General features: G+C 41.9%; 2 protein-coding genes across 5 annotated transcripts in view; both read left to right on the top strand.

Moving 5' to 3' along the window:
* The window catches only part of ACVR2B (activin A receptor type 2B), a 108252-nt gene extending 93487 nt beyond the window's left edge, over window positions 1-14765 (top strand). The window contains exons 9-11 of the mRNA XM_037385180.1: window positions 1895-2033; window positions 4374-4504; window positions 5641-14765. Of these exons, the coding sequence (XP_037241077.1) occupies window positions 1895-2033; window positions 4374-4504; window positions 5641-5835 (465 nt within the window). The 3' untranslated portion in view covers window positions 5836-14765. The remainder of the gene's footprint in view (window positions 1-1894; window positions 2034-4373; window positions 4505-5640) is intronic.
* A 1481-nt stretch (window positions 14766-16246) lies between these two features.
* The window catches only part of EXOG (exo/endonuclease G), a 48127-nt gene continuing 37813 nt past the window's right edge, over window positions 16247-26560 (top strand). For all 4 annotated transcript variants that reach the window (XR_005103727.1, XM_037383981.1, XM_037383982.1 and 1 more), the window contains exons 1-5: window positions 16247-16490; window positions 17759-17908; window positions 21360-21499; window positions 23259-23335; window positions 26243-26357. Coding sequence is in view for 3 of the 4 variants with exons in the window: in XM_037383981.1 (XP_037239878.1) it covers window positions 16250-16490; window positions 17759-17908; window positions 21360-21499; window positions 23259-23335; window positions 26243-26357 (723 nt within the window). In the remaining variant the exon portion in view is untranslated. The remainder of the gene's footprint in view (window positions 16491-17758; window positions 17909-21359; window positions 21500-23258; window positions 23336-26242; window positions 26358-26560) is intronic.

The following is a 26560-nucleotide window of genomic DNA, read 5'->3' as shown; positions in this document are numbered from 1 at the left end:
GGGATGATGACTTCTTTATCTCTACTGGTGATGCAGCCTAGCATCCCATCGGCTTTCTTTGCCACAGCAGCACACCATTCACTCATATTGAGCTTGTCCATCAGGACCCCCAGGTCCCTTTCCACAGAGCTGCTCCCCAGCTGGGTAGGTCCCAGCCTGTGCTGCACTCCTGGATTATGTTTTCCCAGGTGCACTTGTCCTTGTTGAACTTCTTCAGGTTCTCGTTACCCCACTCTTCCAGCCATCCAGGTCTTCCTGCAGTATGGCCCTCCCTTACGAAGTGTCCCCTTCCCCACGCAGTTTGGTATCATCAGCAGACTTCGTCAGGGTACACTTGATCCCATCATGCAGATCACTTACAAAGGTATTAAACAGCGTTGGGCCCAATATCGATCCCTGGGGGACCCCACTCGCAACAGGTTGCCGGTTTTATAAAAGGAGCAATTTTCTAACCCCCTCTGGGTGCGGCCTGTCAGCCAGTTCCCCATCCACCACACGGACCACTTGTCTAGACTGTAATGTAAATATTAATACTCCTGAATATTAATGCTAGTACTACAATACAAATAGTAATACTCCTAAAAGTAATTAATTTAGTTTTAAGAGTTCGGCCAAGCTGACTGCTTGGGTGACGTTTAGCAATGGCAGATCTTGTGAGCTGGCTGTGTGCCGCATAAACAATCTACTACATTTTTATGGATTCTTAATTTTCTGCCTTTGCCCTGCAGAGAGCAAAGCTCCTCGTTCTGCTCTTGTACCAGGGCACAGCAAGGCCAGCATCCCCTCCTTGTGCCTCCAGGGTTTTCCAAATGCCCATCTCCAGTGCAGGCTACCTTTTTACCTTTATCTCGGGAAGAGTGAACACTTCTGGGTTAGCTCCTCCCCACAGGTTTCCTCATTTTTCCACCTGTTTTTTGAACTTTTCCAATATTTTGCACATGTTTTCATATCCTGGCTTCCCCCTGTCCTGACTGCCTCAGGTAACAGCAAGAAGAGATGAAAATTTCCTAAAGGAAAATACTAAAAGCATTTCAGTTCCCATGTTATAAAGGTGCTTTTCCCCTTGCTCTCCTTTCTGCTGCCCTACATTATGGGCTGTAATTCTGCTGCATATGTAACCACAACTATATGAGGAGCTCAGTATGGCTCTACCTGGGCTAATCACAACAAAACAGGCAGTATAATGAGGACTGAATCCCCTCAAAGTGAGAGGGGATCTTTTCTGAACCACATCATGGCAAGCCAGGGCAGGGTAGACTTTGCAGGGTTCATGCTTTACTACTCCTGTGGATGCAGGAGACTTGTTTTATTCAGGGGCTGTCAAACCAACACCTTTTCCTATCATTTCAGGATATGTCAATTTTACTCTCCTCTTTTTTTTCTCCTCTTTTTTTTTTTTTTTAATATATATATATATTGATATAGATTTATTTTTTTTTTTAGTAAAAGGGGATTGAACTTTCAACAGTTAAAATAACCAAGTCTGACTTGCCCTCAGGGGGTTTTGTGTGTCTCCAGAGACTGCATTTTCTCATGCAGTGTGTGCTGCTGGAGCGAGATGTGGTGGGATGCAAAGCAGGCAGGATTTCATCTGTACCCACCGTGCCGCACTGCATTTAATTTAGACCTGTAGCATACGCTGAATGATATATCACACATGTAGCCATGCACTTTGCTTTTTTTCTTCAGGTAGTTTATCTAGACTCAGGCGATCTTAATGAGAATTCGGTGTCAGAAAAAACAGCTCCCTTTTGCTTGTTTTTCGAGTGAGGTGCAACTTTAGCAGAAGTAGCCGTAAGGCTAATGAAACCACCTGTCACTTGTCTCCAGCCAGCAGAAGCTGATGGGCCCAACTGGAATGTAACTTGAGTTGTGGGGTTTTTTTTCTCTGTAGGTGGGAACAAGGAGGTATATGGCTCCCGAAGTGTTAGAAGGAGCAATCAACTTCCAACGAGACGCCTTCCTGAGAATAGACATGTATGCAATGGGACTGGTGTTGTGGGAGCTAGTCTCCAGATGCAGAGCAGTTGATGGTAAGAATAAAGATTGTCTCTTCCCTGGGGAGGGTTCTGTTTCAGCATGATTTAGTGATCCAGAGCATGGGCCTGGCTTTGTTTAAAAAAAAAAATATTTAAAAAAAAAATCAATGGCATATTTTTATTAAGCAGCTAACTTGTTTTTCACTTGCTTGTTTTTTGACATAAGCTGTCATTTTCTGTAGATAACAACCCTTGTAGTGTTCAAGTCTCAAAGTGCCTTTAATTGCGGTTGCATTGCATATTGGCTGAGAACTCAGAGTGAGAAGGAGTACATGAATCTTCTGTCGGTGGCCGGGTGTCCTTTAGTCCTGAGCCTGCTCTGTGCTGCTCTCTGTGGCACTCTGCTTTCCTGCCTGTGACCAGGGCAGGCTCTGAGCTCCACAGAAGAGCTGCCCTCAGCTCCAGCTTGGCTGTCACACCTCGCTTCTACAGGGCAGTGTGGTAGCCTGAATGGAAAGCCCAGAAGTGAAACACCTCGGTGAAATAGCAGGACCACAGGGCTGGAAAAATCTTCTTGGATCAGGATGCCCATTTCCCTGCTATCATAAGTTGCTTGGTATTAAACTTTGACTTTCGCTGATCAAGCCTTCTCTCAGCAGTGGGCTGAGTTTGTTGTAGATGGAACAACTTCAGAGGACGTCCCTTTCTTCTCAGTAATCCAGAAGAATGAACTTTAATGGTGTCTCCTTTCTCAGGTTTTTCATCCTAAAACGATGCTGCAAAATGGGGCATCTTTTCTATCCAAATAGCAGAGCTGCCCTTTGGTGACACCCTGGCCACTTGCAGGACCTTGCCCCGGCCAGGGAACCAATCATTTCATTGTAGTAGCCCCAAGTCTGCTTGCTCCAACTTCTTTCTTTCTGTATAGTTATAGGTACTCTGGACTGAATATCAAGTTCATAAATTAACAGTACGTCACCTGGACTTCAAATGTTTTTGTTAGTATTACAGTAGGACCAAGGAGCTTGATTATAATTAGGATGGCTGCATAGGTGTGTGGTAAGAGGAGGGCTTTTTTTCAAAAATCCACTAACTAGAAAAAATGCCAGAGGAGCAGGGACGTAGGAGCACAGTGGGGTGAAACAGCGGTACCCAGATCCACTCATATAAAGAATAACCCTTCTCTGTTGAGGCCCCCCAAATATCCACTTGGATTTTTGCCTGTCATGTTTGTGATACCCTTCCAACGCTTCTCAGGCAACAGCTGGCCAAGCTACTCCAGGTGCCATACGCAGCACTGTTAAATCAGAGAGGAGGCTTCCTTTGGGATAACTGGGAGCTGAACCTCATCTGCACTTCTAGCTCAGAAGTGATGTGTAAACAGCGGATTTGGCTTGGAGGTCACCAGTGCAGCTCTCTGTAGCCTTGATTCCTCTTGGAGGAAGAGGAAGGGGACGTTGTGAGAGTTACTGTGTCATACGTTGGAATGGGTGTTTCTGGATTACCTAAATGTCAGGTTGTTGGTGTCACAGTTCATGACCAGCTGAAGTGGTCAGCTCTTTTATTTTAGTCTGGAAAGGCCCTCTTGAAATATCTCCACTCTTGAAAGAGGTCACTCTTTGCTACGGAGAAACCATAAGTGATGCTGCAGAGCACCCTGAAAAAGCCTGTCAGTTAAGCGGGGCTGCCATTTGTGAGACAGCATCTATGCATCGCCAAAAGCCAAATGATGTTTCAATAAGCAGAAATTATTGCTACCGTCCAGCACCTGCACTGATACTCGAAACAGTTGTCTCATTCCTGTGGCCCCGGGCAGTTCACAGCTATAACTGGTATAACTAAAGTGTTCAGAAATCATTTTGCACTTAAACCTGGTACTTGGGACAAGTGCATCTGGCTCCAGCGTGTCAGGGCTGAATCAAACCTATGAACAAGCCGGATCACAAGTGGTGTATGTGCTTGACCTTGCTAGTCAGTGCCTAAAATGAAATGATGTTTACGCTGAAACCTTTCTCTAGGTTGTTGTCTGTCAAATTGCTGTGCTATTTGTGCTAAAATGTGAGGAGGATGGGCTGATTTGCTCTTTCTATTAAACTAAGCCAGACTACCCGGCGAGTCTCCTCCAGGAGAGCAGTGGGATCGGGAGGCCTGGCTGAGGGTTTGGATTCGTAACTCAGTGAGGTGGAAAATGCGTGGCCAGACAAACAGTGGGGACAGCAAAGTCCATTGTGCAGGAGGAATGTAAATCGCATTTGTCTGCAATGACATGTGAACTTCAGGCTTTGCTGCAGCGGGTTGAGGTTGCTCTGGAGTCGCAGCTCACTCATGCATGGGGAGGAGGTAGCTCTGCGGAGGACGTTTCTGTACTAACTCAGTTCTCTGTGTGCGCCTCAGGTCCAGTGGATGAATACATGCTGCCTTTCGAAGAAGAAATAGGTCAGCACCCATCCCTTGAGGACCTGCAAGAAGTGGTGGTTCACAAAAAGATGCGCCCTGTGTTCAAGGATCACTGGCTGAAACACCCTGTACGTTGCTCCTGGTTAACGGTGGAAAATATTTTCCTGTGTGATGGGAACAAGGGATGTGGTTATGCATCGCTCGTTAGCTTTGGAGGGAAGCTAACCAGCCCACCCTGGTGCACAGACCAGCTCCCTGGTGCTAGAGTGTCAGTGCCAGGGCACGAGGGGTTGCTCGACACCTTCATGCTCTACTTCCCATTTGTCCCTTGTATTTAGAGGGTAAATCAGCTGTCTGAAGTCAGCCAGTGCTGAACACGGAGCTTGTGGTGGTTTAGTGGGTCTAAAGGATGGAAAATAAAGTCCCTTCCATTAAGAAAAAGAAAACGATCCATACCATTGGAGGCGTGTTCCTCACTAGCTAGATAACATACAAGATTTAACAATTTTTTGAGGAAAAACTAATTAAATGTGAAGCCAAGCAGACAATGAAGCAAAACGCAGCGTGGGTTTCCCAGAGGTAGATTGTTTCAGGCTTGCATTTTTAATAAAAGAGGTGATTTTTTTTAAGACTGGGAAGCTGAGCAGATGATGAAATCTCACAGGGCTTCAGGAAAAATGCCCCTGTTCTGACCAAACGGCCACGGTTTTGGCTACAGTCATGTGTACTAACTCATAGGCTAGAAGTCAAGGAGAGCTGTGGGTTGTAAAGATGAGTATTCCAGTTCAAATGAGGGTTCAAATAAGAGCTGTGCTCTTCTAGCAGAGTTGAATTTGGTTATTTTGGGTATATCCTCAGCAGCGATTGCCCACAAAGCAATGGTTTCGTGGTAACTGATATGGTGCTGCCAGCTCTCATGGTTTTATCATGGGGTTCGTAATACTTAATGTCTTTTAAAGCTTTAACTACTGAATCTTGGGGTGTATTTTGATATTAAAAAAAATACTTTAGGGGCTATGAAAAAAAGCTGGATGTGACCAAGCTCTACAGCCTTAGAAAGCAGAATCTTAAAAATCCCCAAACCACATATTGAAAGCAATTCTTAAAGCTAATTTTAGGGTAATTGGCATACCATGGAGGAAATATTCTTAGTTTTTCTTTACAGCATTAGGCTGTGTGAAGTGGACTTCCCCGTTCGCTGCAAAGGTGGTCCCTGGAGCAGGTTTCGTTGCTGAAGGTGCTTTCTCCCCCTTGTTGTCTGCAGGGCTTGGCGCAGCTCTGTGTGACCATCGAAGAGTGCTGGGACCACGATGCGGAGGCTCGGCTCTCAGCGGGCTGTGTCGAGGAGCGCATTGCGCAGATCCGCAAATCCGTAAACGGCACTACCTCGGACTGCCTCGTCTCCATCGTGACATCCGTCACCAACGTGGACTTACCACCCAAAGAGTCTAGTATCTAAGTCCTGGTTCACTTTTGTCTTTCCAGACTCAGTGGATTTAAAAAAACAAAAAAACAAAAACACAAAAATCCAACAAACACATGAATGCAGCTGCTATTTTATCTTGACTTTTTATTATTATTGTTATTATTATTATTATTATTTTTTTGGATTGGATCAATTTTACCAGCACATTGCTCTACTGTATTAAGAAAATGGACATTTCAGCAAGCATTCAGGTGCCGACTAATGAATGCAGAAAAGGTGCAGGTACCTCAGAACCTCAACAAACTCACTTCAGTTGTTTTCATTTTATTCAGTTTTCTGGGTTTCTCTTTATCGGTCTGTCTTCTGAGCGGAGCATCTGTGACATAAAGGAAAACCACCTACCATCTTTGAAAACGCAATGCTGCAAACTGTGGAGGAAACTTAAAGACTGTTATATAAAGAATACACCTTCCTCAAAAGGATTTTTTTTCCCCATTTTGTTTAGGTTTTGGGTTCAGTTCCTTTTTTTTTTTTTTTTTTTTTTTGTTGGAAGTGAGCTTCAAAAAAAAACAGCAGATGTGTCTTTTACGGATCTAACGGGTGTCATTGTAACATGGAAAAAAAGTAACTGGGCGGAGAATGTTAATTCTTGATGGTAGAATTGAAGGGGGGAGCATAGAATAGGGGTGGGGAGAGTGACGTTGGATTTGGCAGCATTTGGGGAAACATCGTTTGCTATGGAGCTACTTCTCAGGTAACCATTAGAGGAGGGGAAGGACATTTCTGGGCAGAGTATTAACAGCTGCAGCGTATGGAGAAAGCTGAGTTAAAGAGCCAGTGGTTGTAAGCAAGGCGCTAGTTCTTCCTCCAGTATCTCAGGCTTGGGTGGTAAAAGAACAGCGCAGAACTATAATTACATTTTATTTTTTGACTCCAGATAGTAATGGGAAGGATGCTTTCAAGCAATGTAATCAGAAGAGGTGGGAAAGTGTGTTTTCAGGAGCACTTTGGTAAAATACTGGAAGATGGGAAAATTTTTGCATCTCACTTGAAGTGTGAGTCAGTTCAGGGAATTCGGCCTTAGGGTTGATTATCTGTCAGCCCAAGCTACCAGTGCAGATGGTGGAGAGAGGAAAAGTGTGAAAACTGGCTCTATATATTTTTTTTTTTTCTCTTATTAATTTGGGGTTGGGGGCGGGGGTGGAAATACCTGAACTGGTGGCAGATGGCTCCTGTAGCATCCGAGAAACCTATGACCTGCCCAGCTGCAGGATGCCCAGGCAGCTGAGCAGCAGCAGTGATTATCGCAGCATCTCTCCGACTGGTTTCTTTGACGCTGCTTTCTCCTCACTCTGTGATGAAACTCTTTTGTCTTAAAGTGGTGCATATTCTAAAATACCGTTACTCTTATTATGCCATAAACTCGCTCTAGTCAGTGAATGTTCCTAATGCTGCTGATTCAACATTGAAATATTTTTTTAATTTGCAAAACATGCAATGTTTAAAAAAAAAAACTTAAAAAAAAAAAACAAAACCACAAAACACACACACACACACGTTACGTGGCTTCCGAGGTTTAAACTGAAAAAAAATTAAAAACTTCATGACCACAGACCACCTCAAACCAGAAATACCTCAGAATTTTCTACTTGTATGAGTTTTATTATATATTTTGTTAGTTGTGTTGTCTTGTAGTAAGTATATTTTAATGTAAGTTGGCTTTTATGACAAGGGAGTTTTAAAAAAAGAAAAAAATGAAAAAAAGTTCCAAAATCTTTTAGGAAGTGCTACCATTTTTTTTTTCTGTTTGTTTTATAAAGCACCATTGTAAATAACTGTATACAGTTGTAGAATAACTGCCTATATAAGGTACCTGGGCATTATTCACTCTTATTTGTGAAGGCTGTTTCCATTCTGTGTTATTTTTTCTTTTGGTCTGTTTTAGTGAAAGGACAGTACATCTTTTTTTTTTTTTTTTTTTTAATTATTTTTATTTTTTTGACTTTGAATATAACATGAATTCTGTGTCTTGCTAGACTGACAAAGTTATATCCATGGAATGGCCAGAACTCCTAAATTTTTCAGTTTGTTAAACCAAAATGCAGTTCTAAACTGATCACCCTCTTATGAAAATGTAAAAAGTCTGTATTATATAAACTAATTGGACTTGCCACTGCCAAATTGTCAGCGTGCACCCTTGCACAGTTATAATTTATTAAGCAAGCAAAAATCACTAATTGGAGAAAATACAAAGAAAATTGAAACACATTTCTTGAAAAATATAGCTTTAAAACCTAGAGATCACAAATGAGGACATGGTCCTTTATCTTGAAGAGACATTAAGATAATTGCCTTAATTTGTCTATCTGAATAAAGTCTTAACCTATTCTTTCAAGTTACTGAATGTATATTGCATATTAGTATGTACACACATGTAACTGTATTTCTGTGTGTAGGTTTGAAAGTTTCTATTGTTGATGTGCTTCTGTTGAGAACACCTTGACAAAACCAGACGGAACCATACCATTTTGTCCCAGCCAATGTCCCTGGTCGTGGTTGGCATCTTTGGGTCTGATGCTGCAACATACCTATGCTTGGCATTAAGTGTGTAGGTAGCTCTTCTGGCGTCATGACATTAGGCGCTCACTTAATGTCAGGCATGGTCATAAAAGTTCGCAGGATCAGTATTTTTCATGTTTAATACATTTCTGCACTGAGATTTATATAAAAATGTGACTATGTTTTAGTAGTGAAGTGATGTAAGGGTTGGGGTGGAGCGTAGAGCGGTTAAGATTGAGTGAATACTTGTTTTGAGGTGGGCTTGCTTCCATTTCCCCAGGCATGGGAGCTGGTTCATATTGCTGCAGAAAGAAAAAAGCTGTACTGTCTTTTAACTGTTAATACCTGTTTGTTTGCTGTTCTGGATTTTTTCCTTCAGCATTATGTATTATGGCTAAAACAGGCTTATTACAGCAGTTGCTTTTTTATCCTGATTTCTTTAAGAAGCTTTAAAGTATTTATTGAAAGTGCCATATGATTTTAATAGCCTATTAGACAGTCTCCGAAATCTTCTCTTTTGAGAAAGCATAAAAATTTCTCACGTGTAGCTTATCTTACTGCAGGGAACTGCACGACCATACAAACTTTGACCAAATGTTGATTGTAAAGTATTACATCTTCCCTGGTGTAATGGTTCCTTATAGATCATCTTGTCAACAGGATTCAGAAAATGATTTTTAAAAGAATTTCCAAATTGCGTGTGTGCTCAGTTACAAATTGTAAATGTTTGTAGGTATGTGTGTCTTGCTGTTGCAGCAGAGAAAGAAATGCTGAACTTTTGCTTATTTACAAATTTGTACCAGTTTAGCTAAAGCTGTTCTTTGAAACTGGTATTTATTTATTTTATTAATGAAGGCAAGCTCTGATTAACTTAGTGGTCTTTCAACGCTTGAGCTGTCAAGCAAGTGGTTTCCTCAGCGCTACTCTAGCATTTGAACTCTCATTGACAACATGATTTTTGTTCTGTTCAGTACTGCAGAGGCTTTTTCCAAGCCAGCCAGCCATCGGGCACCTCCATACATTTAGCTGTAATAAGCAATTGCGGCTCTTTTCCTCTTAACACTCCCTTGAATATGATGGGTACAACACCTCTTACGGTACTTTCCAAGCACCAAATTTCACTTCCCATTCAGACTTAGAGGAAGTAGCTCTTCAAAAACTTTGCTGCAGAATTTTATTGTTGACCTTCCTCTCTTGTGTGGCATTTCTTAGGTGAATATTAACCTTAACTATCCTGGGTAAAAATTCTCCTTGACTTTAGGAGCCAGGATTCCCCATCTCTCTGGAGTAACTCCCTTTATGAATTTATTGCACTAGCTGGGCTGGTTTCCTAGGTGGAGAAAGTTTGAGTTCACAGTTTGGAAGTGGAGGTACCACAGGAGCTAACACCACTTTTTTTGAGATGATAGAGCTGTGACTTTCTAATGAAATTGCATTAGCAGGGCAAAGTTGGAAATTGTACGTGGCTCATGGGAAAATACATGTGCATGTTCTAAGAGATGGCTAGAAACCAGTCTAACCATCAGTTAAGTAGTACCAGGCTTATTATGATTAAGGGTGTTAGCTAGTCCTGATCATAAAGTTTTCTCTGTTTAAGATAAAGCCATTTTCTCTTCTGCCTTGTTCTTCAGCTGAAATTCTCTTACAGAATACGCTATGCTAGGTAAAGTGACACCTATGGAAATGCCAAGATCTTTGTGTGTGTTTGTTCCAAAGAGAAGGTCCGTGAGTGTCCCCTGGTAACTCCACTGCATTTTACTTGGGTGTCTGACTCCCTGCTTTTCCCACGTGAAGTTGTTGGTTGCAGCAGAAGCCTTGTGGGTCCACGCAGTGCAGCGTTGCTGGGGGCCATTTCCAGGTTGGCTGGATCAGGCCTCGCTGTTAGGAATCCCAATCCCCCTTAGTATCACAGCAGAAAGCGGAGAACACAGGTTTCATTCCTCTTGGGCTGCTTTCTGGGCAGACTGTCAGAACTTGCCCTGTTTATAGGGGGAAGATTTGATTTCACTTAGTATGGAAGAAACTCGTACTGCAGGTGAAGGTGCTGGTTGATAACGTTGTGACAGTGCTGTTGTTGCAGTCCTCTTCAAGCCACACTCTGCTTGAGAAGTTGCTAAGCAGGAAGTGTCCCGTACACTATTATCACTTTTACATACAGAATATTGTTTGGTAACATTGTAAATAAAATAGACTATATAATAGAGGAACATAAGGACATTTTGACTTTTTTACTTTTGGAAATATATATATATATTTTAGTTACATATACAAACAAAAATTCTACATTGTGTGAGAATTCTTTTATACCACAAATTATTTTTGTAATGTCTAATATGTTTCTGCAGGGAAAGGGGAGAAAGGTCTGTGTATGCACAGCAAATAAATAAATATATATATGATGTCTAAATTGTGTGCACTACATCAAAGTCTAGAGGATAGAACACATTTAGCCTGAAACCAGTTAGAGGAGCAAGTTTGGATGTACTTGGACATGCTTTGAGGACGGCACTGAGTATATGTTTAGGTTATCTTGCATGTCACATCCCTTCTGCTAAATAAGCTTAATTGCTTTTCTATGACCATCTTCAGTTTAACCAGGAAGAGTTTTTTTTCACGTATTCATGCAAGTATCCATGTGTGAGAAGTGTGTCGTTTGGCATATGCCATGGTGCTGCAGTGAGTTGTGAAGTCAGGGTGTTAAGAATTTACCAAGACCAAATAGCCGGGCTGATCTCGCTCACTGCCGTATCCGTTTATAGCAGCTGTGTCTGCTGCATTGACAATATGATCTGTAAGGAGCTGTTGCCAGTAGAGTCCTGATAAAACCAATTCCTAGAAGTTCCTGCTCTCTGAAATGACACAACTAATCGGGCTTCACCAGACACGCAGATATGTGCTCTCTGTTCCCAGCATCAGATTTTACGCTGGGCTGGAGGCACTAGAGAAAAGGAGCACTGTCATGTCCAAAGTCCTACTTTGAAAAAGAGCATTCCAAATTTGTGTAGCCAATCCAAGGTATTCTCGAAGTATTAAAGAAAAAAAAACCACCTTAAAATGTTTTCTTTTTACTTCAGCTAACTTCTCCCATTGGACGTTAAATTCACTCTGGTCTTTTTGGTTCCCTTAGCCTCGACAGCACAGTGTCAGTGGGGTAAGAGCTACTGAGAAAAGCTTTAAACCAAACGGTACATTGCACTACCTTGAAGCTGGCTTGACAGTGTGCCTTTTGAAACCAGTGCTTAAACGACTTTGAGCAGGCTCCTGCAATTGCGGAGTCCTACATCTGTGGTGTTAGTGAAGTCCTGGCCCTGTGGAAGCCAGCGGGAGAGGTGCCATCCCGTTCTGTGGGACCGTGAATGTGCGTGTTGTTCCTGGAGCACTTTCGAAGTACACCTGGTCCCTTACTTACATGGGACTTCTTTCTTAAAACTCTACTTCTGGGGTGACGCTCGGTTGCCTGACTGAAGTAGTAACCTATCGAGTAAGCAGTAATCCTTTTTGTCAGGACACTTCCACAGAAAGAGATCATACTTGTGTTATGTCCATCAAGCTGTTCTGAAATGTAATGCGATTCTGTTGTGCCTTTGTTTCTCCATGTAAAAGCAACTGCTGTAAGCTTTTTTTTTTTACTAGTTTTTTCTGTCTGAAAAAACACTTTTCATTGCCCAGCTGTTATTTCTGGATGCAGTCTGTGATCCAGGTATTTCAAGAACCAATTACCTCAAACCTCATGTTAAACAACAGTGTTGCTATCTGGATTCTCCTTGATACTACAATATTGTAACATACACAAACAGGAACCTTGCTATATATGGGTGTTTATATATATGTATCATATACATATATACAGGTATATATATGATATATATATGTAAATGGAAAGTGATCCCCAAGGACTGAAGGAAAAAAGCAAAACTTTTTTGTTTTCCAACATTGAAACCAAAAGGGCTTCTCTGAAGCTCTATAATGGCATTGTGCTGGATATATATCAAGAAAGTGTTTTCTGAAAAGTGCTTCCTTTGTTAGCCTTTTATTTCAGTATTTTAATGGGGCAGATGATGTGATTAAAATACTATTTCTGCATTTTTTGGCCCATTTTTAAGCAGAGGCCTCTTAATCTTTCCAGTTGTTAAAAAAAACCAAAACAAACCTCAGTATATAACATTCCAGTAAGGTTAGTATTGCAAAACTAAAACATGTTCTGGGAAGACTTCATAGGTTCTGATTTTGTGAAAAGGCAGGCATTGGCCATACTTAATTCAAATTTTCCACTGTTTTGAGGAGCTGAAGTTTAACCAGTAACCATCCTAGTCAATTAAAATCCTAATTTAGTGGTCACTGGCATCTTTGTGTTGCCACCCCTGTTAAAACACTAGGACCCCCACCACCCAACCCCCCAAAAAAACCAATCCAAACCAAAATTCCAGCCATGAGAGAGGAGGAGGAGGAGTTTGGAGCATTTCATAGCTCCTGAAGGTGGATTTGGAACCAGAACAACTTTGTCAATAGCAAAAAACGTGTTGGCAAGACCTAGAACCCGTCTGGCCCTTTCCTTTTTCCAACCACCTTCTCCCAAGAACCTTCTCATAAAAGCAGACCTTCAACCGTAATGACTTCTTAATGGTACTTTGCTGAAGAGAATTCTGTTCTGGATATATTTTCTGGGGAAAAAATAAAAAAGTTACACCGTTCTTTTAATCTACACCTTACGTATGTGTTCCCCTCCCAAATGTCTGTTTTTTTAAAATTGTGTCCATGTAGCTGATGCAACATTACAGTCTGTATTTTACTTGGACAAAATAATAGCTTTCCAATCCAAATAGTAATGAATTTACTATTACTAGTAATTCATTTAATTAATTAAATATTAGTAATTAACTTACTATTACTACAGGAAGAAAAGGAGATGCTTCCCTTTCCCTGTTTTTTCCTTGACTGTCTAATGTTTCTATGGCTATCGATGGTTTGTGATTATCTTTGGTAAATCATTTACAAAAAATACTAAAATCTCCCAGGAGGAGGCATTTTGCAATGCTGCTGGCCTTCCAATGGAATAACTATGATGCAAAAGTTGATCTGTTGGTGGATGAGAATTGAAGGAGGTGGTTACTGCAAACTAAGTAACATTCTTGACCTCAATTCTATGCCATAAGTCCGCACAATGCCATTGTCAATCTGCTCAAACTATCTACTTATGAATTCTGCATGATCCTCATGATAGAGTTGAAAGCCTGATCTTTCACCTGTTAATATTTTCACATTCGTCCTTAAGTTTGACAAATTTTATACTGTAAAGTTGACTTAAGTACAGTTTGATGTCAATTCTTGTGGAAAGAGCTTTCTGCATGTAACATTAGATGCATACAGTTAAACAACACAGCATAGTACAAAACTCACAAGAAAAAGTTTTGGCACCAGCAGAAAGAAATTTCACCCTAACCATTTGTCATTTTAAACCATCTTATTGTAAGTTTTACCAGCTACTTCTAAATTTGTGCTTTATTTAAAGAAATAAAATAAAAATCCTAAGACTTGTCTAGCGTAGTGAAATATGTGTATATCAGTTTTAGGATAAATAGCTAAGTCTTATTACGCTGTGTTACTTAACTTGTATATATAGAGTATACATAAGAGTTTGCAGTAACCTGTTTCTCCAGGATTTCCAGTTTGAATGGATTTAAACTCAAACTATGAGATTAAGTAAATGATTTAGAAGATTGCAGAATAAACTGAGTGTAAATTACAGGAAGCTCTATCAGATGGTGAAATAATTTTTAAAGAGTCTTTTGGTCCTTGGCTCAAATTCAATAAGTACTGTTTGTATACCAAGATATGTGAAATGTAAATGTTGTAGGTTATATTTCACTCTTGTAGCTATAAAAATGTAGAACAGAGATAGCTTGTACTACTGAGTTAACAAAAGTTATACTAAAGTATCCTGTTAAAGAAAAAAGTATACAGAGTTAAGCTCGTTGCTGTAACCCCTTTTGGATTGAAGTGTGCTGATTTTTTATATATGTATATTTTATATATGTATTCTGCAAAAGTATATATATATAAAATGTATATATAAAATGGCCTAATGCAGACATCCATTGTATTGCAGTTATGAAATGAAGACATTTTGGAAAGAACATTGTATCATAGTTCATGAATTTGCAGTGGATCTTTGTTCCTTTTTACTGTGGTATTTTAGAAATGAGTCTCAAGTTTGAAATTAGATCTGCCAAGTTGGAGTTTTGCTGCTTCAGCTTTGCACTGGGTGTCTGAATAAATCAGTATGAATGTAGTATTTGCCCTGTGTGAAGCAGCTACACCCCAACAGATAGGAGGAAAAAAACTAGAAAGAACCTATTTCAAGTTTATCTTTTTGTATATGAAAATAAACAGTAAATTACAAATAATTGCTTCTTTTGTTGGTGCAATGTGAAAAATCATTGTTACTTTGTTGTCTTTAGCATCTAGCTGGAGTATTTCCTTTTTTATAGAAGAGTGTTTTGGTGTTTTAATAGCTTCTCAGCTATCCAAAATCCCTAACAAAATCCCTGCAGAGGCATAGCTGAGGCCTCTGCTGCCCATCATTTGTAACTCCTCCAGAGGGAAGAGGGAATTAGCTTGAATTGCTGTACGCTTTTAAGTGTGTTGCCTCTTCTAGCGCTATGGTAGCACTGCTTATCATTCCCAGCAAAAACCTGTTTACACAGGGAATTACATGCATGCTAAGCTCTACCAATAAAGTCCAGCAAGGTAGCTGCAGCTGCCAGTGATCGGGGGGGGGGGGGGGGGGGGTTTAAGGTAAATCTCAGGACCATGCAGTGAAGTGCCTGCCCTTCCCTTCCACCAGCTCTAGCAGAAGAGCAGAGCAGAGAGCAAGGGACAGCAGTCGCCTAAATGGTTCTAACCTGATTTACAAAAATTTGTCCGCTAATTCCCTAACAGCTGCTGGAAGTTGAAAGTTACAACACTGAACGTACAGCTGCTATGAACCAGCACACCCCTGTTCACAGTGTGCCCACAGCAACCGCACAACCAGGTCCTTGATGAAGATGGCTGGAGATTTTCCTCCTCCGAGGGAGGCTGTTAGCAACCACGCAGCATGCACGAGTGCTGCAAGGTTCCCAGGCGGGGAAACTGCAGTCAGGGAAATGGCTTCAGCGTGAGCTATCTGCTGCCAGGGGGAGCTGAGACCGGGGACCGAGGTGCAGCTTCCATACACCGTGGGCTTGGTGGGGTTTTTCCCCACTTCAGCAGGGCACCGAAAAAGATTCTGTGAGGCAGGGGGACGGGAGCTGGAAGAAGATTACAAAAGGTAAAAAAAAAAAAAAAAAAAAAAAAGAAGCCTGAGTCCCCTGCACTCCTAGTCCCCACATGTCCTAGTCCCCACATGAGACAAGAAGAAGCCCTCAGCCACAAACCGAAGTGTGGCCAGACCACTGGGCAAGCTGCCTTCAGTGAGCTGACAGCGTGGCGACGCAGCCCTCATGTTTTGGTGTTTTCCATGGCTAAACTGGTCCTTTTTTTCAGCAAAAACGCCTCACGCTTGGTGCTGGCTTGGAAATGCTTGCAGTGGGCCCACATGAGGCCCATATAAACACTACCGGGCACCTGTGAGGGAAAAACCCCCAGCAGTAATCGGGCTGGTGGTGGTCCTGACAGAAAGCCTGATGCCACATCACCAGAAGGTGATTAAAGCCAATCACGCTGCACGCTGCGGTGCTCGCCGGCTGGCGGTTCGGTAGGCCGCCCCTCGGCGGGCGGTCCCTGCGGCCCCCGTGAGGGCGAGCCCCGCGCCTTCGCCCTCCCTCCCCCACCGCTCTCGGGCAAACCCCGCGCCGCCCCTCCCTGCCGGTGGTTTCCCGCGCGGCGCCGCTGAGGCGATGCCGCCACCATGGCGCCCAGACGCCCGCAGTGCCGCAGCCGAGCCGGCAGGGGGCGCGGCGGGGTAGCGCGGCGCCGCGGCTGCACACCCCCGCCCGCCGCCATGGCGGCCTTGCCCCGGCACCGCCGCTTTCTGGGCGGCTTCTTCTGCGGGGCCGCGGCGGGCGCCGCCGTGTCGTGCTGGGTTGCGTGGCGGCTTCTCCGCAGCCAGAGCCAGCTGGAGCCGGTCCCCGGGCGAGCCCTGCCGGAGGGTAAGAGCCGCGGGCCAGAGGGGAGAGGCCGGGCGCGGCGGCCCCGCTCCCCACCAGGCCGTGCGGCCCCGAACCGGCGCCCTCCCCTCAGGGGAGCCTTTTCCAGCCTGGGGCGCCCGGGGGGGGCGGGAGGGGCGGGCGGTTCCCTGGTACCCTGCGCCGGGTTGGGGGGCGTGGGGGCTTACTTTGGGATGCTGGGCTGTAAACTTGCGCTGGAAAAAACGCAGTCTCCTCGCCGCACCCTGCTCCCGCCGAGGCGCTGGTGGCTGCCAGGGAGGGGGTTTCGTGCCACCGTGGCAGCAAGCGTCCCGTGTGGCAGTGGGGAGCGGAGAGCAGCAGCCCTGGTGTGATCTGGTAACGGCCCCATAATGTCACCACACACAGATATATATTTATTTTAAACATGCAGTTCAGGTCAGGCTATAGCTACGTTTAAGCTGTTGCGTGCCCTGGGCTGCCCCGGGGAGCTGCGGCCAGCACGGGTGGTGGCTGTCCCCTTGGGAAGGCCCCGGCCCACCTGCCTAGGGGGCTGCGGCGTGGGGAGGGGGCTGCGGGGGGCACCGGGCCCGGGGGAAACCTGAAGGCTTTAAAAGCACCGGACTGTTGGAAAGCACAGGAAGAACGGCTCTAAAAACACGAGTGGCTGTCGAACACATGGCTGGAGGACAAGGAAGTCAGTAAGATGCTGTAAATATTCCTCCATGAGACAAAAATGTCACTTGCCAAAAAAAAAAAAAATAAACAACAAAAAAACCCCCAACAAATCCTCAACGTGAAGCTTTCGTTCATTCAGAAGCGTGTGAGCACACACTCCTGGTGACTGCAGGACTCGTGCTTTTGCTCAACTCCTACATCTCAGTTTGTGAGGAGGAGTGTAATTTCCAACTCTGAAGGGTGAAATGGGTGTGTTTTGATTTCCTGTGTCCGTAACTTCTTTTTTTGACTGATTTGTTCCTAAGTATCTGTTAGCTTTTCTTCTGAAGGCCAGCCCAAGGCAATTGCTAGGTAGATATTGAGAGGCTAGTAGAGTGGATGAGTTATCCTAGAGCTGAGATCTCATGTGAGGACACACTGAAAAGCACAACTTTTTTTTTTGTAGAAGGGAGTTTCACTGGATAGCTCTCCGTATTTTTTTTAGGTCTTAATTGTGGCAGTAACCTCAGTAGTTCCTATACAGTATATTTACATCCACTGACATACTTTTCTTACTGTCTTGTTTCTGATCCCATTTCATCTTTGGATGGCTTTCTGTTTATTTTTCTTCTTAGAACCAGTAGAAGAGTCTCTGCTGGAAAAATATGGATTCCCTGAAGCTGGAACAGAGACCAGATATTATACAAATCATGCATTGTCTTATGACCAGGCAAAACGAGTGCCTAGATGGGTGATAGAACATATTTCAAAACAGAAGACGCTGGGTATGTAGGTATTTATTTGCTTACGTTTATGATGCCCAGAATGGGCTTTGCTGTTCACAGAAAGGTGGACCCAGGAGCAAGCAGGGAGAAAAATACTATAGTGATTTCTAGGTATGGATTTTTCCACCCATTCACAATCCCACTGGAGGCAGCGTGCCTCTGGGTGGATGTCAGTTTCATTCATGAGAGTATATGTCTAATGTTGCTAGTGATTTAAGTGATCTGTCATTGCAGGTTGGCAGGCCTCTTCAGTGTTCTTTCACTTGTTGGGACTAGTCTGGTATTGGATGTACAATGTCCTGAAGCCTGCAAGATACACTTGGCCCAAGGGCTATGAAAGGGAGGAATGAAGGAGAACTAGAGCTACCTTCTGTGGGAAATTTCTGCTATGAAACAGTCTGTAAGCACCAGATTAATATAGCTGTGTCAGTTAAGTCATGTTGCAGGAGTGAAGCTTAACTTATCTCTTTTAAACATGAATGGAGGAAAGATGAAACGCTGAAAATTAAACTTTCCTTACTGGATTCAGACCTGCAAAGATCAGTGTTACTGCTGAAGCACATGAAAATTGCTTTTGCTTCCTTAGCTAGTGTAGTTAGTTCTGTGGTCCAGTTTATGCCAGTTTAGGTACTGCCCCATATGTGTGAATGCTTGTGGAGTCAGCGCCTTTAGTGACCAGACTTGTTCATGTGCAGATCTTAGAGATTTGCTCAGAATGGGAAGAAAAGAGGAATGTCCATTTGTGAGATAAAAATGGAGCAAAGGACTTCAACTGCTGTAATTGTTCAAAGATGGATAGGGCATTACCTACTTACTGCAGCCATTATTTACGCTGATGCAGTTCTGTTGTATTTTCTGATGTGCATTATCTAATACTCTCTCTCCTGTTCTTTATGCAAGACAGAGGCTCAGTGATTTTTTTTGCTGTCAGTAGTGAATGAAATATGAGAAGTATACAGTCATTGTAAATTAAGTTTATAGCATTAGTTCAGTTTTTATAAGGCAAATTATTAGTAATGGAGGTAACTGTATAATTGTAAAATGTTTTATGAATGCAGTAGCCCTCTAAATATATCTTAATCACTGTCTTCAAATTACCTTTCAAAATTAAAAGCGTGATCCTGAAAATATTTATAACCAACCCCTAAGTAGCATCATTGATTCCACTTGTTTCTGAGAAGAAAGCAGTAATGCCAGGCTTACTTTCAAGTGGGCCTTAATAGCCGAATTGCTAAAATGTTTTCCAAATGATCAGATACAAGTAACCTGTAAGCTGAGATCAAGCATCTTGAGGCATTCAACTCTTGATTTATGTCTGATAGCTACTCCAATTGAGATTTGAGGTAGAACTGTGTTGTTCGGGGAAGGTCACGAAAACCTTTGGTGTTCTGGAGTTTTAAAAGGCTGTGATGTAAAAAAATGTACTTTATTGATAAGTAAGAACTTAAATGTTTAAAAAACATAGTGGAAAGAAATTATCTTTACATGTATATGAGATGTACAAAATTGATTACAGAAGAAATTAGCTGTTTTCGTCAAAGCAGTGAACACAGAATAAATAAGGATACATTTTTCTGTTTTTCAGGTTTAATTGATAGATTACACTTTGTCGTAAATACTGAGATTAAATAGGATTTTTTAAAAATAAGAATTCTGTTGTTTTGCACACTGATAAACTTGTCCATGTGGCTTCCTAAGCATCACTCCTGTGTTGAAGTGTCATGTCACATGCTTTACCAAAATAAAAGAGAGGTGAAGCTCCTTCCTTCTACCTGCAGTGCATAAAGGTGCTCTGACCACCTCTATGTTTTGACATCACCTCCATGGACTTATGCAAAGAGGAAATTGCTTACAGGCACTGTTTTCCAAGAAATGCATTATCCATATGCATGCTCATTGTCCGCCTCTTCCCTTCTTCCTTGTGGTCTTTGCATATCCTTGTGTTCTTCAAAGAGCTGCCAAATGGAGACATGTACCACACTTTTTTTCTCAGTATGGAGCACAAGGAAGCGTAGGGTGCAAATGTGCTCAGTGATAGTATTGACATGACAAAAAAGCCAGAGTGCTGCAGTTTGCCTGTGCATGCACAGTCGGCTATAGAAGAAAGAATAGTTTTAACAGCTAGCAGTGATGACTATTGAAAATTGCCATTCGCGTTGTATAGCAATAGGAGGTGCTCTATAAACTGCTGAGTTTGAGGAAAATTCTCTGGTGTGTACAGGCCCGGATTCATGCTTAAATGAAAAGAGACTGTAAAACAGTCCTGTATATTGCATCTATGAAATTATGCCTAAGATGACACCCTGAATTTTATAAAGAAAGAAATCAGTATGCTGTAGATACTTTGAATTATATTGTCATTTTGGAGAAAAAAATGTGGACACAGTGATGGTGCTCTAAGCCAGTTATTTTCCAGCTGCATGCTGTGCCACTCCCTGTGTGGAGCCCTTGCACAGGCACAGCTGAGTTAGCCCTTGCACGTACGTCTGCTGCTTCTCTAGAGCAGCTTCCTTAACTATGGAAGTTCTTAGGTCCCAAGCTGTTTCCTAAGAAAGATGGTGTGTTACCGGAGGTTGTCAGTGCCAGAATAATTCATGTAGGGCTCTTCTGACCATCACTTCCAAGGAGGCAGTCAGTGTTTGGGATGAAGTAGTCTCAAAGTTGCAGCCTACTCAGCGTAATTTCTTTTCCAAGGAGTTGACTGGGACTTCACGCAGTGGAAGGACACAAATGTAGGTGTATGACCAGTAAACCTGGGAAGAAGGCACAGACTCCCCAGTGAAGACAGCAACTTAGAATGGGCTGCCAACTCTGCAACAGTTAAGTTAGCTCCCCTCCCAACCCTCCCCGCAAAATGTTGTTGTCTACCAGAATACTTTAGGCCTAGTCATTTTCGTGGACATTTCCCAAATGTCTGGACAGGCAGAAGGGGAATCTTGGAAAGGAACAGGAAAGCTCTATGTTTATTTCTGTGTTCATGAAGAACAAATTACTTAACCCATTCAAGAGAAAGTCTTATTATTTTACAAAGTCTAATTTTATAAAGATATACCCATCCTACTTCAGGCTAGGCTTGGAAAAAGAAGAAATGGTTGTAGTGAAGATCTGTGTATCTTAATTGTCCTAAAGAGTGAATATATACTGGTTTATATCTTTAGCAATCTTGCCTTTAATGTGCCTGCATTTATGATAAAGGCCAAAGTATTTTGCTTTTTCTCTATAAAAGCATGTTAGAATTTCTAGTGTATAGTAGGGACAGATTGAGAACTGAAGCACAGGTATTTAAGCAGAGTTATTCTTTTTTATGGTTGAGAAGACAAATACCCAATTTAGATGAATGTGTGGAATCCTTAAGCTTGGGTCACTTGGCAAGATGGGACAGAACCAGTTTTTTGTCTTGTTTTTATGATGGTTTAATGATAACCTAACAGTTTGGTGTGTTATTCCTCAGGCAGTGCGGACCGAAGGCACTGTAAATTCAGACCAGATCCTAACATCCCTCTAATGTTTAGTGCTGTCAATGAAGATTACCTTGGGAGCGGATGGTCACGAGGACACATGGCACCAGCGGGAGATAACAAATTTTCAACAGTAGGATTTTATTTTTTCTTTTTAATTTGTGTTTTTCAGTCAGAAAGGGTCAAAAGACCCTTTAAAGTAATGTGCAGTGTTCCTTTTACAGTTTGTTTTGAGATGGAACATGATCTCATTATTGATGCACAGATCTGGACTTGGAGTTACAAGGTGTGTTCCTGACTGAGCACTGTAGATGCTCTCACAGTCTGCTTCAGGCGTCTAAATCGGGTGCATGCTCTGGTGACATACTTCATTAAATTACACCTTGATTAGCTTGTTTGGCAGAGAAGATGTGAGTATATCTTGAACAGCGTAGTGTTAAGCAAGTCTTCTCAACCTCTTGTATGTCACATTGTCTACCTGTAAAATGAAGATGATAACCTTCATCAGACTAACCTCAATTGTCTTCCAAAGCTCAGTTCAAGGGAGACAGGGTACGGTGACTTCATTCTGGCCAACAGGTGCTGAGATGTTTAAGGCTAGATTGGGCAGAGCAAAGAAGCTGTTAAGTACTGTTCTGTATCGGCAAGGGGATTGCCTGGATGATTTAAAAGGCTTTTTCCTTTCTGGCAGTGTGTATGAGGTAAATTAGAACCACCTTTTGCCATAGTTCTTTCAGTCTATAAAATGTCTTCACCTGCCATTTATTTGAGCTGTAAGAAAAGCATGCTCTAATGCCTTGGCGGACTAACAAAGCAGCCTTGGATTTATTGGATCCTCTTGTGAAATGTGCCTAATGCAGCAATTTGTCAATTAAAAAGCAGTTTGAATTTGTATTTCTACCAGACAGAACAGTATGCGGTGGGGTAGAGTGACAGCACAGTGGCATGTGGTGGATGAAAGAACCAGTTGTTTTACTTCTACTGGAAATGCCTTTGTGGTTATTTATTTGTGGTCTTTGGGGAGATTTTGCTGGTGAGCTACCTGTGCAGAGATCCTGTACCTGGCTTGAAATGCAGTGAGATGATACAATCTTTCAAATAAAGGATTATAAAATTTTTATTTCACAGTTGTAATTAGTGTGGGTAGTATTTGCTCATTATCCTAAGGAGTTCTGTCAGCCCCTTCAATTTGACAAAGTACTATGTAAAAAACACTGACAAGTACAGGACCTGTGAAGATTCTGGGTTAAGATCTTGGAAATTTTTTTCTTTATTTGCCTGCACGGGCGTTGTTTTTCAGTGCCACATCCTTTGTATCTGGAGACATGTGGGCTTCTGTTCAGAGAGGTTTATAACACTTTTGAAAGATAAAATTAGGCAGATATGTACATGTTTGGCCATTACGGTCTCGTAAATAATTTCATCACCTGCATGTTATGAATTTATAAAATAATGATGAATATTTTTAATAAAACTTTTACTTGTAAGGGAAAGAAAAAGTTACCCATTAGGCAGTCAAATAAATGACAAGCATGGGTGAAAGCATCCTTCTCATTCAAAAAAAAGAGTAGCTAGTCACTTCCAAAGACGTTACGAAACTGACACTGGGTGACATAGTGATTCCTATGCCTCTAGAATTGGACATTCTTGTGCTGTATTTCTGTCAACCCCCGCCCCCAAAGCCCCAAAAAGTAGATACATTTTGCAAGGTTTGTAGCCTCAGTTATGCACCTCATAATCCAAAATATTTTTTTGAGATGTTCTGACTTAGATTTTATGTGAACTTTTATGTTGATCATGTGAAGACTAAACTAGAAATGGATTCTGATCTGAAAACTTCTAAAATGTGTTTTCAGCTTGTAAATGTTTAATTATTTTCTTTCTCTGTGCAGAGAGCTATGGCTGAAACATTTTATCTGTCCAACATCGTGCCTCAGAATTATGAAAATAATGCTGGATTTTGGAACAGGTGAGAAATTGCTTTTAAGTAAACTAAGTGAAAAACACCAGGCAGTGGCATAAACAAAAAATGCTATATTTATAAAGCTTCTTCATGTCCAGGTATTCTACAGCACTTTGTAGGCTATCTGTAGAGATCATAGGAACTTTCTCTCAAATGAAAGGCAGCTCAGTCCTTACAGTGCAAGAACAGTATAACAATTGCTTTAGTTATTTATTCAATAAAACTGTAAAGGACATTTTTGGAAAAGATAAAATTACTTCTCTGGCTGATGTGGGTAGAGGTACCAGGCTTAACATCTCTGTCCTCAAGGAAAATTCAGTAGAAGCAAGGAAAGGGTTTAGATCTTGCTTTAACACCTCTTCCTCAAAAAAGTGCTTCCCATCTCTGTATGTGGACATTGGTTCACTTTGAATTGAAGATCTGAGTGCTCCCCACTGAGTCGTGACTACTTCAGGTCTTGGGTGTTTCTTCAAGTGCTGGCTTCCAAGTAGCAGTCAGGCAGGTTCTCTGTCACTTGTGAGCACTGGCTGGATCGGCTTTGAGGTGAAGTGAGTGGTTGATAAATTTAAATCTCTTCACATAGGATTTGTATTCTTTCCTTCCTGGGAGCAGAGGAAAACATTAATAAAAGTAGCATTCATCCAGTGCTCCTTGCGTAGGACTTACAGAATGTTAAGACTCAGAAACAGGAGGGGAAAATTAGGGTTTTCACAAGGTTCACTCAAGGAAAGGTTAGCAGAATTATATACAGTACTGTATTAAAAGTCTACCAAAACCGTATTGTCATTCAACTACACACTGCTTTCCAGTTTTACAAGAATGCATATAAAATCCTATGAGGCTTTCAGTAAGGTTATACTGTTTTATAGACAAATAAAATGATATAACATGTTAAGAGATTTTTTGGTATTGTTTTAATACTTGGAAGTATTTGAGCATAAAATTTCCTTATACCAAACCTAGGCATTTATACTAATTCAAGGTTGGAAAACCCCTTTATTTCCCTTGAGCAGGATCTCTGTCTAATAAGGGGATCGTGGGGAGTGTTTGAAAATTTCCCCTGGCACTGTCAGCCCCACCATTTAAGCAGCTATTAGCACTTTCTCCCAACCCCACAGTTTAAATGCTTGACAAAGGTATTGGTGCCACTTTTTCCGTCAGTCACTTTGTATAGTGATGAATAGTTTTAAGGATACCGTGTTTCACGTGTGTTGTATCCCTTCCTGGCTTCAGTACTCTCTTCCTCCCCCTCCTTCTCCTTGCTTGCTTCTTGAATTGTCTTCTGAGGTGCAGGTAGATAATACAATTTAGTTTAATAATCTGTTGGGGTTTTTTAAGTGGTGTTTGCCCTCCAGCCATGTATTTTTGCTGCTTTCCTAGTTCCAGCTGTGGTACTAATCTGACTCTTGGGGAGTCAGTTCCATTTGTGAACCTAGTTGAACTGACTTGCATCTTGTTTTGCTTGATTATGTTTCTTCCAGATTAGAAAATTGGATCAACTGGTGAGATAAGTGCCAGAGCCAATGTGGAAGATGGAGTAGGACTTTCAGCTGGGGCAGACAAGGGGAGCAGTAGGAAAGGGGAGAGCAGGACTGCATTTTTCAGCAAGCTGTTAGATAGTAAGCTATTAGATTGGCTCAGTGGTGTGGTCTAACTGCACTTTAATCATTTCTTGTTCTCTTGCCACTAACACACGTGCTTCTCTTATTTTCTGATGTTTAACTGTTGTTTTCTGTCTTCAGTGTGATTCGTGGTCACTGTAATCTGTTCTCTGTCCTGGCTACCACCGAAAGCACTTTGCTCCCTAGCTGCATTTGTTCCCATTCTTTCCTTGTGCCAGGTGGTGGTTGTATTGCCATGCCATGAGACAGCCTGAGGAGCTGAGCTGCTTGGAAGCAAAGCTGACAACAGCAGGAAAAAAAATTAGCTTGTGATCAATGCTTTGGCATATCACATGAAGAAAGGGCTCATTCCTGCTAATTCTGATTTGTATGAGCTGATTTAACTCATTAAATCAAAACAGTTTGTTCTAGGCTATTGAGAGATGAAGAGTGCTAAAGGTGACCCAAAGGAGAGGTGTGAGGAATAGGGATGAAACAAAGAAGGGGGTGAAACCTCTCTGTTTAAGAGGCAGCCAGATTAGCTGGGTTCATCTGGCTCATGTTGTGGTCTCTGTCCGTTTAAGTGCAACTCTGTCTTTTAGTAAAGGACCAGTGGGTGCTCACTGTACGTGACTCATTTAACACTTGGGGTGTTAGATCGAAGACAGGCTATAATCTTTTGTTTTATATAAAATAGGCAGGATCCAGAAACCTTCTTATTTGGAGAAATATTTTATGCTATAAACTGAATCAGTTTAAAAAGCAAAAGCAACATACTACTCTATGTTTAAACAGTTTTATATTAAAAAAAAAAAAAAAAGACAAGTAGACTGTGGGAATGGTGCATAGAAACTTTCCTAAGTACTTTGAGCTACAGAAAGAGCTTATGGGATGTTGGTTCCTTGGGGAGGAGCATAACAAATTGAGTATCGTGGTAAAATCTTTCGCAGTAAGAATGCCACAACCTGCTGTTTAAAATAAGTATTTTACTAACCCCAAGGGACCATCAACGGTATCTTTCTAGTGTCAAGTGTGGCAGTAAGTAGAGAACTCAGATTTTCAGCACCGGTGGTAAGGCTACAGAAACCTTTTTCAAATGTGTGCGATAATACATCCCTATTTGTAAATAAGTGAACCTGTGACAAGTGGCAAGTAGGACTTGGACCTGCATTATTCCCTCTTTGAATTGAGTCACATGAGTTTGGAAAACTGCTCCCAAACTGTCAGATGTTTATCTTGCCCTTCACAGTATGTTTCAAAGTTTATTATGTTTTCCCAGCTGACTTTACCCTATCTGACAAATATGTTCCAGAATGGAAATGTATTGTCGGGAATTGACCCAGAGATTTGAGGATGTTTGGGTAGTTTCTGGACCTCTGACCTTGCCTGAAACAAGTGATGATGGAAAGAAGAGTGTTACTTATCAGGTATGTATATATGTTGCTGGGTTAACAGTGCAGTAGTAATATTTATTTAAAAGTGATACTGTAGCTTGATAAAACAAAGTTAAACATCCTAGTACATGCAAAATGTAGGGAATGTCTAGTACTAGTTGGCACAAGATCAGCAGTGATGTTCGATCTTGCCTACACATGAAAAAGTATAATTTTAAAATAATGTGTTTTATTTA

The sequence above is a fragment of the Falco rusticolus genome, chromosome 4, assembly GCF_015220075.1.
Source record: "Falco rusticolus isolate bFalRus1 chromosome 4, bFalRus1.pri, whole genome shotgun sequence".
In the NCBI taxonomy this organism is placed as follows: domain Eukaryota; kingdom Metazoa; phylum Chordata; class Aves; order Falconiformes; family Falconidae; genus Falco; species Falco rusticolus.
Note: the sequence above shows the minus strand (reverse complement) of the source record. Positions and strands in the feature narration are given on the sequence as shown.